Source organism: Phodopus roborovskii, unplaced genomic scaffold (genome assembly GCF_943737965.1).
Source record: "Phodopus roborovskii unplaced genomic scaffold, PHOROB, whole genome shotgun sequence".
In the NCBI taxonomy this organism is placed as follows: Eukaryota; Metazoa; Chordata; class Mammalia; order Rodentia; family Cricetidae; genus Phodopus; species Phodopus roborovskii.
In genome coordinates this window covers 2,802,309-2,819,660 of record NW_026126484.1, presented here as the reverse complement: position 1 = coordinate 2,819,660, position 17,352 = coordinate 2,802,309, and the positions used below count along the sequence as shown (strand labels likewise).

Genomic DNA, 17,352 nt, shown 5'->3' with positions numbered 1-17,352 from the left:
AATGGCGGAGACTCTGCCCTCTGGGAAGCCGAAAGTAAATATGGAGAAGCAGTTGGTGAGATAAATTAATTCATTTTAAATCAAGCTAAGTAAATAGCTAGGAAAAGTGGCAGAAAAGACATCCATGCCCTGTGCAGGTAGCCTTGTATGTGGAATATCAGACCCCTATCTCAGAACAAGATATTCCAGTAGAACCAAACAAAACACAGGACAATGGTTTCTATGCCCCCTTGCCCCACTTTCTTCCTTTTGTAGCCCTACCACTCCTGGCCAAATATATAATACAGACAAAACAAAACACTCAATTTGATATGTTGGATTTATTATTTTAAAATTGTATAAAGAGCACATGGGCATGAGTTTAAAAACACAAGTGAAATGTAAGGAGTTAAAAAAGAAATACAAAAGAAATCTGAGACATGAAACAAAAAAAAGTTCTGTGAATTGAAATAAAAAGGTATCCCACTTACTACAAAATTGTTATGTCAATATATTAAGCAGTCTTTTGATTCAGATGCAGCACAAGACTGAGTTATTCATTACCAGGTCAGACCGAGACTCACAGAATAGAGGAGGAGTACAGCATGACCCAACGGCCAGTGGCAGGGAGGATGTGAGTGAGGGTGGAACGATGTCCATGAGGTATCACCATAAACAAACCCATCAGCTCGTCACCAACCGGCCACGGGCGGGTCCGCCACTTCAGTGTCAAGGAAACCGCATCTCCACCAGTTTCCCTTGGATTACTTGCAGGGAGGGTTCTTCACACTTGGAGAAAAAGAGGAGACAAATACTGAGTCGTGGTTGAACCCAGTGCTATGTGGCCTACGGTTTCCTAAGTCAGTACTGAAGGTGACAGAGATACAGAAAGGACAATATGACAGCGGAGGGCTTTATTTTAAAGGGTTTCATGAAATGACCATTTCATGTTGACAGCGTTGCTTCTTGTGTGTCCAGCTGCCGTGGCATACTGTGTGGTGACATGGACAGGGCACTATGCTCATCTGCCGGTGTATGGCCTGAGTCAGCAACCTATTTCCCTGCCCTTGCTTCCAGAGCCACAGTCTGACTGCTTCTTCCCTGGTGGCCATGGCCAGAAGTGCTGCTGCCCTTCCCTTGCTGCCTACTGTCCTTGCTCACAGGATTTTACAATGAAGGCCGTGTCGTTGGAAGATACTCACCAATGTCCACGCTGGACTCACAGCTTTCCTATCAGAAGCACAAAGACCCTGAGATGCACCTCTGTGGGGAACTGCAGAAGTTTCAGGGGTACAGCTAGGTGGACCTGAGCTCAGGTCCCTACTTCATGCTGTGACTCCTCACCCACCCTCTCCATCCAAAAGTATGACATGGAGCTAACAGTAATCCCCTACCTCACAGGATCACGGACCTCAAAACAAGATGAGGTGGTTGCTCAAATAAAGCCAGCACCCAGCACTGACATTCTGGCTAAGTTGAGGCTCATTTTCTTAGAAACATGGGTCTTTGGCGATCTTCCAAATTATGAAAGGCTTTCACTGAAGTAAAGTTCAGGTCACACACACACACACACACACACACACACACACACACACACACACGTGTGTGTGCATGCAGAACAAGCCTGCCCTGCATGGCTGCACACTTTGAGACACTTCCTTCAAATCCACCCAAAGAAAATGCTTACACTTAAACACTTTGCTGATACAATTTTACTTACAAACACTTACTTCATAGAGCAGAATTCATAGTTCTAAAAGTGGTTTCTCAGTGTCCTGTTTTTCCTCAGCTTCTTCTTCAGATCCTACAAGGTAGGAAAGAAAAGGAAAAACAGGGTCTCATTGTGTTAATGTTACAAACTTCTTCACTGTAATGTACAAAAAGAATACATGTTTAATGCACAAGAGACTGAGATTATTAAACTGCTATTTTAAAAAGTCCGATCTTAGGCTCTGTAGGGGGAAACTTCAAGCACCACCTATCCTAGAGCTTAGTGAAATGGATTCACTTATGTACTCTTCAAAGGGATTCACATAACAAGAATTATTGGTTGCCCATCTCCATCTTCCTCCTTGTTAAGACTTGTGCATATTTAAGCCTTATTTTATATGTACAGGTGTTCTGTTGGCACATATGTCTGTGCAGCACATGCATGCCTGACCAGGGTATTGGATCTCCTAGAACTGGAGTTGCAGACAGCTGTGAGTGGCTCTATGGATGCTGTGAATAGGATCCAGGCACTCTGGAATGGCAGCTAGTGAGGCATCTCTCCAGCCACACTGTATATGCATTCTTAAGTATAAATAATATTAAATCTAGGTGTTACTAAAAAACACTGCACAGGCTGAACTGGGAACACTGAGGGTTCCTAATGCTGAAGGAAGGGGCTGCCAGGTGCATGTCTGTCCACTGAAAGGTGGTTTTCAAACAGTGGAGCAGGCCATCTAGTTCTGAAATTCCTTCCTCTGGATGGACACTAAACAAAAGTCATCAAGACTTTGTCTCCAAAGGTCAGAAATCAGAGCTACATGTCTGAGTTTTATTTTCTGAGTTACAATTCTGTGAAATAACTTGCACACACTTAAAACTCATTTATATATAATTTATAACAACATGGGGATTATTGCAAAAACAAATTCATAACAAACAGTTAAATAACATTTGCATACTCTAAGCTGCTTGACTATGACAAAAATTAAAAAAAAATCAAATAACAGAAAATTACCATGTAACATTTATATATTTTTGAATATTTCAAGATGTCCACAGTAAAATGATAGTAACTAGCTTTTAACTCATAGCTGCACAGTCTTGCTTTTACTGTAGGACAGACAGACACAGTGGTATGAAATTACGCACACACAGTTAAAAGAAAATGCCATGCGCTGGGAATGCTGACATTGTTGTGTAGTTTGAGGGGCAGGTCAGCTTTGAGTTTTTATGGAAGTATGCGGTATTCTCATAACCAGGGTGGGATTTTAAGAAGGAGAGTGAAAAGAGGAAAGCATAGGTTAGGAGGGGGCAGCCTCTTGGGCTGCAGTAACTGTGAAATGATGTGCTTTCAAGGGCATGATGTCTTTAGAGACTTCTACTCGATAGATCAGAGAACACGCTTGGTATAGAGGAAGGCATGGTAGAGAATCTGAAGGTTGTGCCCCACATTTTAACCTCACAAATGTTAACCATTTCCGGTGAATTTGGAGAGACTAGGTAAAGGTAAAGTGGTGAGGTGTCACCTCCAGCCTACCAACCGCTTGCTGAATTAGACTTTTTAGTGTATGTGTGTGGGGAATGGGGCTCAGAAGGATATCCATCTTGCATATGCCTGCTCTCAGGCTCAACTGACAGCTGCATGGGCAATGGCGTGAATGAGTGTTTATGTCTTAGGGCTTCTACACACTACTCTATTCTGCCATTTGGCAGAGGAGAGAAGTCTACTCCAGGAATTTGAGCCTGCTTTCTGTCAAGTCACTGGGTACCACTGAGCATGGCAGAGTCCAGAGACCAGGGAAGTGAGGCTTCAAAAGCAAAACAAGACCCCATCAAATACAGTTGGTGGGCTGAAGGTGAAGCCTCACCACTATACCTTTACCTAGTCACTCCAGATTCACCGGAAATGATTTATAATTGTGAGGTAAAAATGTGGGCACAACCTTAAGCCCAGAGGATGGGGAGGAGTGCTGTGAAATTCTGTCCACCAGGGATGACATTTCACACACACGAACTCACAGCAGCTGTGGTGACCTGCACAAGATCATGCAAGTTTAAAATGGTAACAAGGAAGGAGGAGGGACATCTCGGGGCCCACCACAGTGGAGGAGCGTTTGGCAGTTGATGGCTGCAGCGGCAGGGGCAGTCACTTTCTTAGGAGCTTCACCACTGGTAGGGGGTCCATGCCCCAGGGGATTACCCCACACCCTAACACTCTGCATATACGGGCAGCATTAACTGGACTCCATGGATCAGTCAAAGATAAAAGGGAGCATCGAGCATCGAGCTCAAAGCCATTGTGCTGCAGGTGCTCGCAGGGACCTAGAGAAAGGGAGCGCATGTGCCTTATACACATACGAAGTCTTCGAAGGATAAATACATTTTTTTCTTAAAATTTAGTGTCAAAAACCAAGTTTTTCAAAAGAAGAAAACAAAACATAAAAGAGAAGTAGAATTAGTCCATACAAAGTGTAATTTCATGGTCAATTTATTAAAGGAACAATGATGTCCTTTTGAGAGGAAAAGGAAAAAAAAAAAAAAAAACCCAAATTCAGAACTGCTCCATAAATTGCAATGGAAATGGCAGGAAATGTCATTTAAAAAACACAACCACCGGCTAATGCTATCCTTCTGAAAAAAAGACAAAAGTCAAAACAAGCCTTCTGTGTGTCTCTGAATACTCTATCTAACCAGGAAAACATCAAAACAGTAGTAACAGATGCATTCAAAGGACACATAGACTCAACTTAAGAAAAAATCATGAGAAAAACAGTCAGAGATTGTCAAGAAGGGTAAATATTAAGAATGAACAGAGATGGAATAAACAAGCCCTGGAATGGGAAAGCTGCAGTTGGCAGCATCTGTGAGAAGGAATTTGGGAGAGCAAATGCAAAAAGCAGGGGTGCTTGGCTTCACTAGGGAGTGACAGACAGGTTCTGGTCTGCACAGCAGACAAAGACCACAGGATGCTGTGCAGAGACAGACACTGGCCAGGTAACACTAAAATGTGCACTGGGGACAATGGGGACCAGGAAGATCCTGGCCAGATTTTTCTGGGTTTGTTGAGAGCCATCAACTCAGACATCTCATAGGCTGTGACTAAGGATATACACAGAGGACCGCATCACCAGCCTGTTGGTAAACAGGGAACACAGGAAATACTACTCAATAGGTCAGAATGTATGGGACACCGATAAAGCAAGATCTAGAAGAAATTACACTTTTAAATGCCTGTATTAGACTGTAAGAAAGGTCAAGTCAACCAAGCCAAAAAAAAAAAAAAAAAAAAAAAAAAGACTCTTTAAAAAGTAGAGACAGAATGTGCTAAATCCGATCCAAAAGGAGTGGAAGAAATAGCTGACTTGGCCCACTCCCAGCGAATGACTTTTAACAAAAGTCAAGAGGGTTCAGTGGGGAGTCACTATTTGGTTAGATAGTTTCAAAGACAATGGACACAGCCAACATCAAGAGAGCATGCATGCAGCCCTTTATTTCTTCTATATGTGAAAAGTAACATAAGTAACTAAGTAGCTATTAAGTAATATAGTAAAATTAATATAGCATATTAAAATACTCTATAATCCTAAGAAAATACAAAACCAACCAAACAAAAATACACGCCAAATCTTAATTGAAACGTCTACATAGAAACCACAGGAAAATTCCTTTATGACCTGGTGTGAAGGTAATGAGATCTTTGATGCCTACAAATACACTGTCCTCAAAAGAGCAAAACTGTGAACATAATACTCTAGAAGAGCCCAGGACAAAGGCCTCAGCCTTGATCAGAGACACTTCTTTCTGCTGCCACCAGAGGAAAATGTCACAGCCACTCAGGGTGCTAAGAGTAAGTGAGTGTGGACTGCTTGGTCCTACCAAGGACATCCACATCACCTCCAAGGCTCAGAGAACATCACGGGAAAAGGACAGAATGATTGTGGAACCAATGATGGGGAGGGGGTGTGAATCATTACCTGATGGATATGACACAGATACTGCATAGTGAACTCACAATGGCTGCAGTTGTGTGCACTTGTGTGCAGATCAACAGTCAGTCGTGAATGGGGAGGGCTCAAGGGGCCCTGCTCCTCCCTGGGGAGCTACTGAATGCTGGTGGCCACTGTGCTCACAGGGACACTGGTTAAAACCAGGTCACAAAAGCAAGCAAAAGACATGAGACGGGACGGGGGAGGAGAATGGGGGTGCTGATAGTGTGATCAGATTGTGTTATATAAATGTATGGGATTATCAAAGAATCTAGCTGAAAATATGAAAAAAAAAAACAGAAAGGAAAAGACAAACAATGCAGAACAGGAATGTGGAAGATGTGTCAGGGTCACCAAGGACATGTTCACGAGAGCACAATGGGCACCTCTCTAGTTTCATTAGATGACCCAAAGCATCAACAAGGATTCAGACAGAATTAAGCCAATATCCACAACTTGAAGGACAAAGGAAACAGAGAACTTCAAAGAGCAGCATATGAAAAGTGCTAAAGACATTTACTATACTGTTCAATAAATCTTTTGAAAATTCAATCAAGAAAGATAATAAATTTCCAAATACATATGTGGCTGCTCATAACTCAATTACTTATACTAGCTCAAACTGCAAAATCTGAATTGCCACTGACTGATAAATGGTGCTGTGTCACACTGTCAAAGGAACAAAGATTATTCTTGCTGGAGTGCTGCTATTTCCTAAAACTCTACACTGAAAAAGCAGCTGAAGGCAGAAACCACCCTGCATAACCACTGCTAGAAAATGTCCAGGAGGCACATGTCCAGGCAGGAGGCAGAACAACAGTCACCTGAGGTGGGGGCAGAGGAGTTAAGGGCAACCAGGCCTACAATTATCACTAGCCATAACCCATAACCCCACAGTAATCCCTCAAATGACCACTTGGTGGGAGTAGACACCATAGACAAAAGTCCCTGCATCTATCCTTGAAAGCTTGATGGGGAAGACTTTATACATTCACAAGAGATAAATTTATTTATAGTATGGAAAGTTACCTATACCTCCATAGAGCTTAAAAACCTATGAACTAATAACCCTGGGAATGATTTTTAAATGCATTAAATATATTTCCTAATTTAGAGCCCTTCTGAGGGATAAAGAAATCTAATAGTCACATCTGGTGACAAGAATGAGGCAAGGCTCATTTCAAGCAGGCTCATGAGTACTCTTGAACTTTTAGTGCCTTTATCTTACACAGAATAATTTTACACAGTTTGAAGTATCCATCCATCTACCCGTCCATGCTTCCATCCATGCATCAATCCATGAATCCACCCACCCACCCATCCATCCGTCCGTCTTTACATGTACTACAGACAAGCGCTACACCTATGAACTGCACATCTTTAGTCCCAAGCCAGTACGCACTTCACACCAGACTTCCCTGACCTGAGATTCCCACTTTGTCCACGTTGCTCTCTGACCACATTCAGCACCGTGGCCGTCACCTGAAGAGAACTGTGCCTTCAAGCATGAAACATACACGCAAGCAGGCTGTTGCTAGACCAAAATGTTAGCTTTGTAAACACGCCACGGTGACAGTTCAGCAACACATCTTCTAAGACATGCTGAGTTCTTAGATTCCTTAGTGTCCACTCTAAATTTCAAGTTTCTTTCATAAGAATGAATATATTTTTATTACACTCCCTTCAATGTCCCCCCCTACTTTACTCCAACCTTCTACCAGAAAGAAATCTATCATGTGTCAAGTAGTAGTTTGGGTGCTTGGGAACAAGGCAAGCAAGATGGCCCAGTCTCCTGCACAATGATCTCTGTGGGCAAGCGGTGCTGCTCACTCTGGGCATTGCAAAAGCGTGAGCTAAAAAACAGTTACGGCACATTACCTTCTGCAGTAATTTAATTCCCAAATTAAACACTCAGATAATATAAGTGTAACACAGGAAAGCAAGCCCTTTGTGCATCCACCCCCCTTCACCACTAATGTGCATAAACGAACACAAGAGAATTGGTTGGTCATCATAACCCCGTGGTGATCCCCCAAAGGACCACTAGGTGGTGGCAGACATCACAGACAGAGGCCCTGCATTAGTCTGGGACCGCTTGATGGGGAAGAACTGTTTCATGGTGTTATTGGCAGTTCTGAGCTCCTTGTTGAGAAAACAAATTGATGTTGAGAAATTGCAATAGCCTGGGGGAAACTAAGGTAAAATAGTTACATTTGAATTAGATCATAAATTCCATTTTTTCAAACCAGTTCTATGACATAAAATATCTGAATCAAATTACTCATTACTAAGTAATAAAAACGTTTCACTTTTAATTCTACTTTCTACAGTGTCGGACTGATACTAACATACGCCTGCACTTCATGGGGCCTATGTACCTCTTCAGATCCCACATCAATAACACACAATGCAAGTAACTGCAACTGCAGCAACACTGTACAGCGCTGCACCTTCCATTGTTTTCACAGCACCTTTTGCCTGTTAATAGAGTTTAAAATATTCCCTCTATCTAATGTTGGAAGTCAACAATGTAGCCTCTAATGCAAGCCCCATCATAGGGGCAGAGACAGACAGACTGACTGCTAGAGATAGTACAGATGGTGCAGGGTGGAGGGGCTAGAGGATCCCGGGTCCCTAACCAAGAGAGCAGAAGGGTAGGCAGGTGGGGAAGGCTGAGTGGAGGTTTTCAGAGCTTCAGCTAAAGCTAGAATGTTCAGAACAGAAGCAGCGAAATGCATGGCAGCCTGTGGGCGGGCCTTGGAGCTCAGCTTCTCTGGAACATTAAGAGGAGAAAGAAGGCCGGTGAGAGGTGGACAGGGAGTGAGAGGGGAAACAGAGGTGGCTTTGTCCAGGTCACTGTGCAGGGGGAATGACCCACCATCCTGGTACTTGCACAGACATGCGAAGCTGTAAGAACGCAGACATGAGCACGGACTCTCACACCGGAGCAGCACTGTGTCCAGCACCATCGCTCCCTGACGCTGCCACACATCTGTTCCGTGCCTAACTGCTCTTCTCTCCACTGGTACAATACGCTCATCTCCCAGAGAGGTTATAAGATGTGAATGAGCGAACACCAGTAACCCTGGTACCAGGTACTTACCTATAAAATCCCAGCAACTTAAAACATTTTTATGTTGTATAAACAGATTTTTTGCCTTACCCACCACAGCATTTGAACCATTCTGAAGTGTTCTATATAGCAACATTCAGTTCATATCACTATTCAACCATCAGCACAATCCATTTGCACAACTTCCTCCATCCTGGGCAGCCATTATTTTCCAGACTCTTGGGATCTGACCTCACTGATAACCTCAAGAACCAGAGTCATGCACATGGTAGCTTTTTGCATCTGGCTTATTTTATTTCACATATTCTGCTCAAGGTTCACAGGCATTGTGGCATGGGTCAGAATTTAATTCCTTTTTAAGGCTATAGTATGTCACACTTTGTGTGTTAACTAGTTGATAGCTACTGTATACAATGATGCTATGATTACAGGGGCTCATGGTGTCTCTTGAATTTGTTTTCCTCCTTCTTGAACAGATAGCCAGAGAAGTAACTGTTGAGCGATATCATAATTAATTCTATGTTGAGTTTTGTTGGAAACACCATGCCGTTTTCTACAGGAGCTGTGCCATTCTGTCCTTAGTTGTTATGTATACACATTTGACCCATTTCATGTCCTCACCAAAGTAGGAGACTTTAAAAATACTTATATTAACAGGGCACAGTGGTACCTTTGCATGGCTTTTGTTTGTATTTTTCCAAAGATTACTGGAGTTGGCATGCTTCCACATAGAACTGGCTTTGTGTATAACTTCTTTGGAAAATGTTTATTGTAGACCTTTGGGTATTTGTGCTCAGGGCCTGTTGCTGCTGTTATAGTAAAGTGCGCTCTGGTAGCTGGTTACAGAGGAGCAAACCCAGTAGCTGTGCAAGGGAGGAAGTGGCGGATAGTAAACTAAGAAATGACCTATCTTTGGAAATGGTGTGACTTGAAGCAGATGACACAGGCAGAGAACACAGGCTAATCAAAAGCTTATGAATGACGAGGCATCAGCTGTGAGGGAGGAGGCAATCTTGAGACACTTCCTGATGGGAGCACTTAGACTGAGCTGCCTCTCTCAGCCATGAGCAATCCTAGAGGAAGGTGGGTAGGGATGGAGGGCTGAGGACAGAACCAAGTCTGCTTCCTTCTTCCCTTTTCCTGGGACCTACAACACAAGTTCCAGTGTCTACGCCATTCCAGGACTCTGTCTCAACAACACTCCCCTGGGAAACTCTGCCTAAGATGTATATCATGGCATGCTCAGTGTCTGCTTAACAGGCTGGGAAATAGACAGGGCAGGAGAGGGAAAAGCGAGGTGCTTCAAAAGAGACCAACACAAACAGTGAGTGACTGCTTTACCTGCTTCAGACTCAGGAGGGGAGTAAAACTGACCATCAGAAAGTCCTGCAGGGATGAGAACCGCCCTCTCTGACGCATCCTGAACTAGCAGGAGTCCTGGGAGAGAAGAAATGCACAGGCTAAGAGCCATGTCAACTTCCAGGTATCTTCCTGGCAAGATTAACTGTTATAATTATGGTATTTCAATACATCAAATAAACTATTATCAAAACAAGGTACTTTGAAAATCTTTCAACCATTAAATAAAAATTTCATTAATCAACTACACATCAACCCTGTGAAGATTAAAAAAAAATCAGAAAACAAATAGTTTTAATAATCTTTTCCAATTATTCAGTGGCTTAGTATTCAGACCTTCATTCCCTTGAGTATTCTCATTTTGCTACAAGCATCAACACCAACTCCACAAGCAAACACAAAGTGAAATGAAAACTGAATCAGCTTGGACAAATAGTCTACTCTCTAGACTTGGTTAGAGAAATAGAAGATGCCAAATATAATTTACCTACATGTGGAGAGTGCTGCAGATAATAAATTGCTATTTGTTTATTTTACTTTTAAAATATTTTTTTAACTATGTGCATGTGTGCATGCACGCACTCCAGGATGCGTGTGTATCTGTGTCTGTGTGGAAGTATGTTCTTGTAGGTGCACATATTCATAGACCAGAAGAGATCATCTTCCCTAGGAGCAGGAGTAACAGTCACTTGTGGGCCACCTTATTTGGGTGTTGGGAACCAAACTGAGGTCCTCTGTAAGGGCAAGATATGCTTGTAACAGAGAAGCTATCTTTCTGGCCCTGGTGTCTATTTTTTTTTCTCAAAGAAAAACATGGTATTAAAAAGCAAAAAGAGGAGTGACAGAACCTCATATGAGGAGGAAGAACATCCATCCTTGAAGCTTTTTTGCTGAAATCAGTGTCATGTTAGGAACTGTGGTAGAAAGTACTTGGGAACATAGCAGACACCAGGTATGGGCCCTGTGTGCCACTACAGTGATAACAAATACTGCTTTAAATTTCATGAAAAATGTGTTTTTCAATTTTAACATAAAAATCACTTTTAGTAAAATGAACTCAAATAAAAATATCATGCAGCTAGATGAGTGTAGCCATTCAACAAACACTTGCCCAGCTCTAAACTCTATCCCTCTATGAACTTCTATACAACCACTTTCTGTATCAGTTACATCTTTAATGCATTTACCCATCACCAGAAAGAAAAATATAGTTAAAACTGGAGAAACGATTAGCTTTACATCCTCTTCCATGAATCATGTGTCCTTTACTTGCACTGACCTTTCTCAGCACCTAATATTACCTTACCTTCTCATCTTTCTACATGGTATACTGTGCTTATAGATGCATTTATATGTATAAATTAATATATGTAAAGAATGTAATTTCATAATTATAAGCTACTATCTCTATATAAAGGGGAAAATGTATTTTTTTGATACTGAGTGGCTTTGCTTAATGTTCACCTCTTTTTAATTTTTTTTTCATGTTTGTGTTTTGGGGCCTGTGTGGGGGTGACCACATGCTACAGTGTACAATCAGAAAACAATTTGTAAGTTGCTTTCCTCCTTCTACACTGTGTGTGGCTTCTGGGGACTGAGTTTAGGTCATCAGACATGGCAGCACACATCCTTACTCACTGAGCCATCTCTCCAGCATTTGCATTCAGCTTTATTAGATACAGAGAAATAGCTTTAATCACAAAGCCACTCAAACCTATGTCATGTGAACATCTGGTATGTGCTCAACAACAGTGGGGTGTCTGTTCTATCTGTTGCCCATCCTAAGCCTGTGTGTACACGGCAATAGAGCACTCTGCAGAGCCACTGGCTTCTTTAAAACTGCCCCTGAAAGGCACAAATGCTTATTGACCTACGAGGACGGTAATAGCGAGAAAAGACCAAGCCACCTGGGGAGAAGGAAGCAGTGGCTATTTTTGTTATTTTATGAATGTCTGTTCGACCAGTGGCCATATCTTCTAGGAGAAGTCTTGTCCTGTAGCCAGAAAGAGGAGCCACTTTGTCACTATGCACTCATCTATCCACCTACTTTCCTCTCAATTAGGACACAGCCACTGAGGAGCACGAGCCTAACTTTCTCAGTTTGGTACCCAAAGTTTCCCTCATAGTAAGAAGCCACATCATTTCCCTGCAGTGTGGTATGTGCAAGTTTCGGAGGCTAAAAGTGAAACACACACACACACACACACACACACACACACACACACACAAATCCCAAAACCAAACAACTTACTGTTTTCTTCTTCTGCCTCTTGAGGCAACACTTTGAAATCCAGGAACCATGTCTCAATCCAGGCGAGGATAAAGGAAATGATGGGCAACACGTAGCCAAATGCCCCTTGAGAGAAAAGCTGGGGACAGGAGGTGTTGAGGGAAAGTAGTCACCATCAGCCCACACAGGAAGAAGGGCTTCATCACGGCAGAGGGCAATGGTACAGGTAGGAGAGCCACACATACCTTTGAGAGGATCACTTTTGCTAATAAAAAGGCACTGGTCACTGCTGTTGTCAACTGTAAGACACATAGTATAACACTCCTCAAAAAGGACATTTCATACCATGAACAAGAAAGCTGAGCCAAGAGCAGATAGTGCTTCAGCAAACCATGTCCTCCAGCCTGGTTACCTCCCACATCATTTGTACTGTCCCTCTCACCCACCCATTCTAGGAAAAATGGGCTTTCTGTGGCATACAATCCGGGTGGCTGTATACAACATTCCTTCTCTTGAACTGCAGAATTTTCACACTAAGGTGTTGGGAAAAGCTGTCAGTACAAGGTCCCACTATAATACACTAAGAAAGGATAGGTAACAGGCATAGATAAGGTTCTCCCCAGGGTGGTGAATCCCAGAGCAATCCCACCCTGCTGAACACTATTGCTCCCTCTTCCAACTGAGACTTTAGCATGGTGAAGCCTAAAGAGAGCAAAAGGCAGAAATGACTAAAAAGTGATGGGCTTTTAGGAGGAGTTTTCCTGCCAGCCTGGTCTCAGAGCAGCACCAGCCCCAAATAATGCACAGAGATGCTGTATTAGATATAATGTCATTGTCCTGTTACTAGCATTTCTTATTGGCTAGTTCTGTCTTAAATATTAACCCATTTCTATCAATCTGAGTACTTCCACGTGGTCTTATCTTACCGGAGAGAGCGCCGGGAGTTCTGCTCTCTTGGTCCTACATGTTGACTCTCCTTCTACCTCTCTCCCTGAATCTTCCTTGTCTCCTAGTCCCACCAATCTTGTTTTCCTATTTGCCAACAGAGCTTTATTCATTAGCCAATAAGGGAATGACATCTCCCATCAATGGGCAGGATGGAAGAGGCCATGATGCATTGAGTTTTTCTGTAAGTACTAAACAGATAACATACAGCAAAGAAATCCACTAGGAGAAAACATTTCAGTATCAGACAAAATTTACTTTACAGATGGATACCTATTGCTCTTGGGTGACTTAGCTGAGTTCCCCTTCCTGCAAATAAATTAAAATCTGAAACAAAAATGGTATTTGACCATTTTTTATTTAGACTATCTGAGATATAACTCAGTACCATTTGAATCTAAGCTGAAATTGATTTGAAAATGAAAGCAAGGGCTTTATTGTGACTCCAGACACACGTCTGGGCACATCCCTTCCATAATGAAGACCAAGATGGCCAGTCTGACAAACGTGAGTCTGGTAGAGACTCTGGAATTGAATATGCCAAATGTAGAATGTTATGAGAAATCAGAAACGTGTAATGGTCAAAACTCCCATGATGTCAGCAAAAGTGATGAGAACAGGCTTGCTGAAAGGATCAGTTACACCCTGGAAATGGGACTCTAAATGACAGCACATCTGAGTTGTAACTTGTGATGTGGAAGGCAGTACAGGCAGAGGCAGCCCTGAATGACTGTCTCCAGCCCTGGACAAGTGTCACCAGCCCCGGGATGACTGTCTACAGCCCTGGATGACTGTCTACAGCCCCAGACGACTGTATCCAAGCCAGTACTGCTCCTGTTCTTGACTGCCTAGTAGAGACTGCTACAGGTGGATTTCAACTTGTCCTGTGTAACTTGTTCTAGTACAACGAGTTCAACAGTTACACCTGTCTCTATCTGCCTCACCAGGTTTGTAAGAAGGCATGAACAGCATTCAGCACACCCATGGACATGGCAAAATGATGCAGGCAGTCGGGTGACTCTACATCCCATTTAATATTTACTGAAAATGAACAGAATGTGCCCAGCTTCTGTGCTAAATGCAAGAAAAGAGACTGGGGAGGTGGCCCACTGGTCTGGAGAAACCACAGGAACAGAAGAAAGACAATGACAGCAGATTTTTCCCTCTTTGACAGTTGGTTGACATGACTAAGGACATGTGGGGATTATAATCACTCAGCAGATAAATCTCTGAGCATGCCTGTGAGGGTGATTTCAAATAGCTTTAATAGAAGGGAAAGACCCACCCTGAATGCTGCCAACAGCAGTCCATGGACTGGGGTCTAAGACTGAACACAAAGGAGAAAGTGAACTGAGACCAGCATCATTTCTCAACTTTCTGACCATGGATGCCATGTGATCATCTGCATCACAGTCCATGTTTGCCTTCCAACCTCAAACTGTGAGCAAAATGAACTCTTCCCTTCTCAAGTTGCTTATGTCCCTTCGATGATAAAAGTAATTAATACAGACTATCAGGTGGAGATTGAGGGTGGGGAAGGACTGTCATCAAAAGTAAGGCATTTCCCACGTATCTCAGTTGGAGCACTGCCTTCCATCTGAAAAGATGAGGAGGAGATTCTGGGCCTCTAGGTTCCTCACTAAAGACCATGCCAGAACTGAACTAACTATCTTCACTGCAACAAGACCCTAACAAATTAAACCTAATAAAGTGAGGGGAGGAGGGGACTTAAAAAAAAAAACTGGTGAAATTAGAGCTCATTAAAATCCTGTCTCCTCTCAGTATAGCCTGCTGTAGTTACTCTGGCCACCAGCCCCGAAGATGACCCACAATGACACACATACTCACCGCTATTGCCCACCAATGGCGCAGTCTACATACAGCATATCCAAGTATCAGCACTTTAAATCGAAAAACTGCCAAAAGCTGAGGGGGAAATGGTAAGAAAAGTTACTTAAATATGTACAAGTAAAGCAGCTTCACTTTACTATCATTTTTCTGACTCAGCTGTGGACAACCCAGAGAGGCTTGAATCCTAGACCACCACATGAAAGTGTGGGCTGCAGCCCTAGATCCTTCCAGCCAAGGTTTCAAATCAAGTCCCTATTATCAAAATAAATAGGAATTCAGAGGAACCAGAGAGAGGGACTAGTTCTTCCTCCCTGAGCCCAGGGCCTGTCAGTGCACTCAATTTCATCAAGAGAGAGGATGGGTGTGGGGAGGGCTCCTCTGCTGGCCTTCCTTGTCTCTCATTGATCATTGCTTTTCTTGCATCATCAACTTCTTAGTGAGACAGAGAACACCCAGTGAGCAGGAAATTCAGGGAAAAGAAGCATGGCCACTGCTCAGAGGAAGGAAAGGAGCACTGCATTTGCAGCCTACTTCAAGGGACCGTGCCTCTTGGTGTCCAATTCATTACATCTGAATGAGGACATACAATACTCACAAATATATCAAAGTATGAGGAGTAGTAGTCATAATGAATCACTTCCCTCTTCAGTGTGTTCTCGATGCCCCCATTCACCTAGGAGAAGCAGCAGCAAGATGAGGAGAGAAGCCACTGAGAATCAAACAATAACGTTTCTACATGCTTCCCTGTAAACCTCCCTGGAACTCAAAAATATGCAAAGGCAGACAAAAAAAATCAGTTGGATTTGTCTTCACAGATTTCTCAGAAGAGCCAGGGACCCTGATCTCATAGCAATCATCCCCAAGGCCAGTTGCCATGACATGGAACATATGTGACACCATTTTCTGTGGCTAGTTTTGTTTTAATTTGTTCTTGACACTTAAAACTTTGACAAATAGATTTTCTTGTATTAAAAAACAGGAACAGATTTGACCTACAATAACACAGTTATAGCAAATGAGGACAATAAAATCCAATAGGGCAACCTCTTTTTTGGTCTTCACACTGCCAAAATGAATTTTAAATGACGAACATCCGAATTCTAGAGATTAAACTGTGCAGAGTAGTATGTTAAAAAAAAAAATCAAGTAGGAGCCACATTCTAGGTGATTTATGCAGACCAAGCAGGCTCTCTATAGCCCTGGGGTGTGGCTCAGTCTTAAATTTCTGATTACAAATGCAATCCTAACAGACAGCCTGAAAAACAACAGAAAAATTAAACAGGCAACTGGGTAAGCGGGGAAATCAATGAAGAATCATTTCACAAGATTCCATAGCTGCTCAACTTGGAATAGAAATGGTCACATTGAAAGGGAGGTCTTAGCTATTCCACTGACTTGCATTTGGTACAGGAATAGAAGCATGAACACTATTTTGTGCATTATAAGTCTGGAGGAGTTTAGGGTTCTGAGTGACAAGTACTGATCAATTCTTGTCATACACATAGCTATAGATCTATGTGTTGATCTGCACAAGTCAAGCGTAGAAGTCAGGTATAGACCTACTTAGCTACTGATCTACACAAGTGAAACACAGAAAAGAGAAATCACGCAAGCAGCCTCCTAACCTCAAGCTGTGTCTCTGCAAACTACAGAATATTACTTCCAGTGACCCACATGAAGATGGTTCTCTAGCACTAACAGCTCCTCCTGCTTCTGTTTCCTGGGTACACATTGGCCAGAAGGAAATGCTTTTTTCTTTTTTTCTATCTGAGTGCATTGTATCTTGACTCTCTGTTTCCTATTAGCAGAGTTCTTATAGTTTATGTCTGCAACCCAAACTTAAATTTTAGATCCTTATTTTACAATCTTTCATCCAGGGGTTCTCGAGCAGACCACTGTAATTCAAACCAAATCTCTTCCAATCATCTTTCCAGAATAAACTGGGCATCCCTTATCCACACATCTGAAATCTTAATTGATTCAAAACCCGAGGCTTTCTAAGTATACACATTCGGTAAGGGGAACTTCCACACTTGACCTCACAGGAAGAGGAGTCTTAGTTCAACTTCAGACCCACTGAACAGTGAAACTTGGCCAGTAGACTATGTGGATAAAGTATGAACAAGTAAATTTGTCATTATACTTGCTATGTGTATGTAAATATTCCAATACACTCAAAATCTGGAGTCCGAAGCACTTCTGAGCCCAAGCAAAAGGAC

The 17,352-nt window shown here is 42.5% G+C and overlaps 1 protein-coding gene across 1 annotated transcript in view; it reads right to left on the bottom strand.

The window, feature by feature from the left end:
* Nucleotides 1-301: 301 nt before the first annotated feature.
* The window catches only part of Stard3nl (STARD3 N-terminal like), a 40,461-nt gene continuing 23,410 nt past the window's right edge, over nucleotides 302-17,352 (bottom strand). Inside the window, exons 3-9 of the mRNA XM_051194668.1 lie at nucleotides 15,729-15,806; nucleotides 15,131-15,208; nucleotides 12,583-12,636; nucleotides 12,359-12,476; nucleotides 10,090-10,185; nucleotides 1,710-1,783; nucleotides 302-768 (exon numbers count right to left, since the gene is read on the bottom strand). Coding sequence (XP_051050625.1) covers nucleotides 1,725-1,783; nucleotides 10,090-10,185; nucleotides 12,359-12,476; nucleotides 12,583-12,636; nucleotides 15,131-15,208; nucleotides 15,729-15,806 — 483 coding nt within the window. The 3' untranslated portion in view covers nucleotides 302-768; nucleotides 1,710-1,724. The remainder of the gene's footprint in view (nucleotides 769-1,709; nucleotides 1,784-10,089; nucleotides 10,186-12,358; nucleotides 12,477-12,582; nucleotides 12,637-15,130; nucleotides 15,209-15,728; nucleotides 15,807-17,352) is intronic.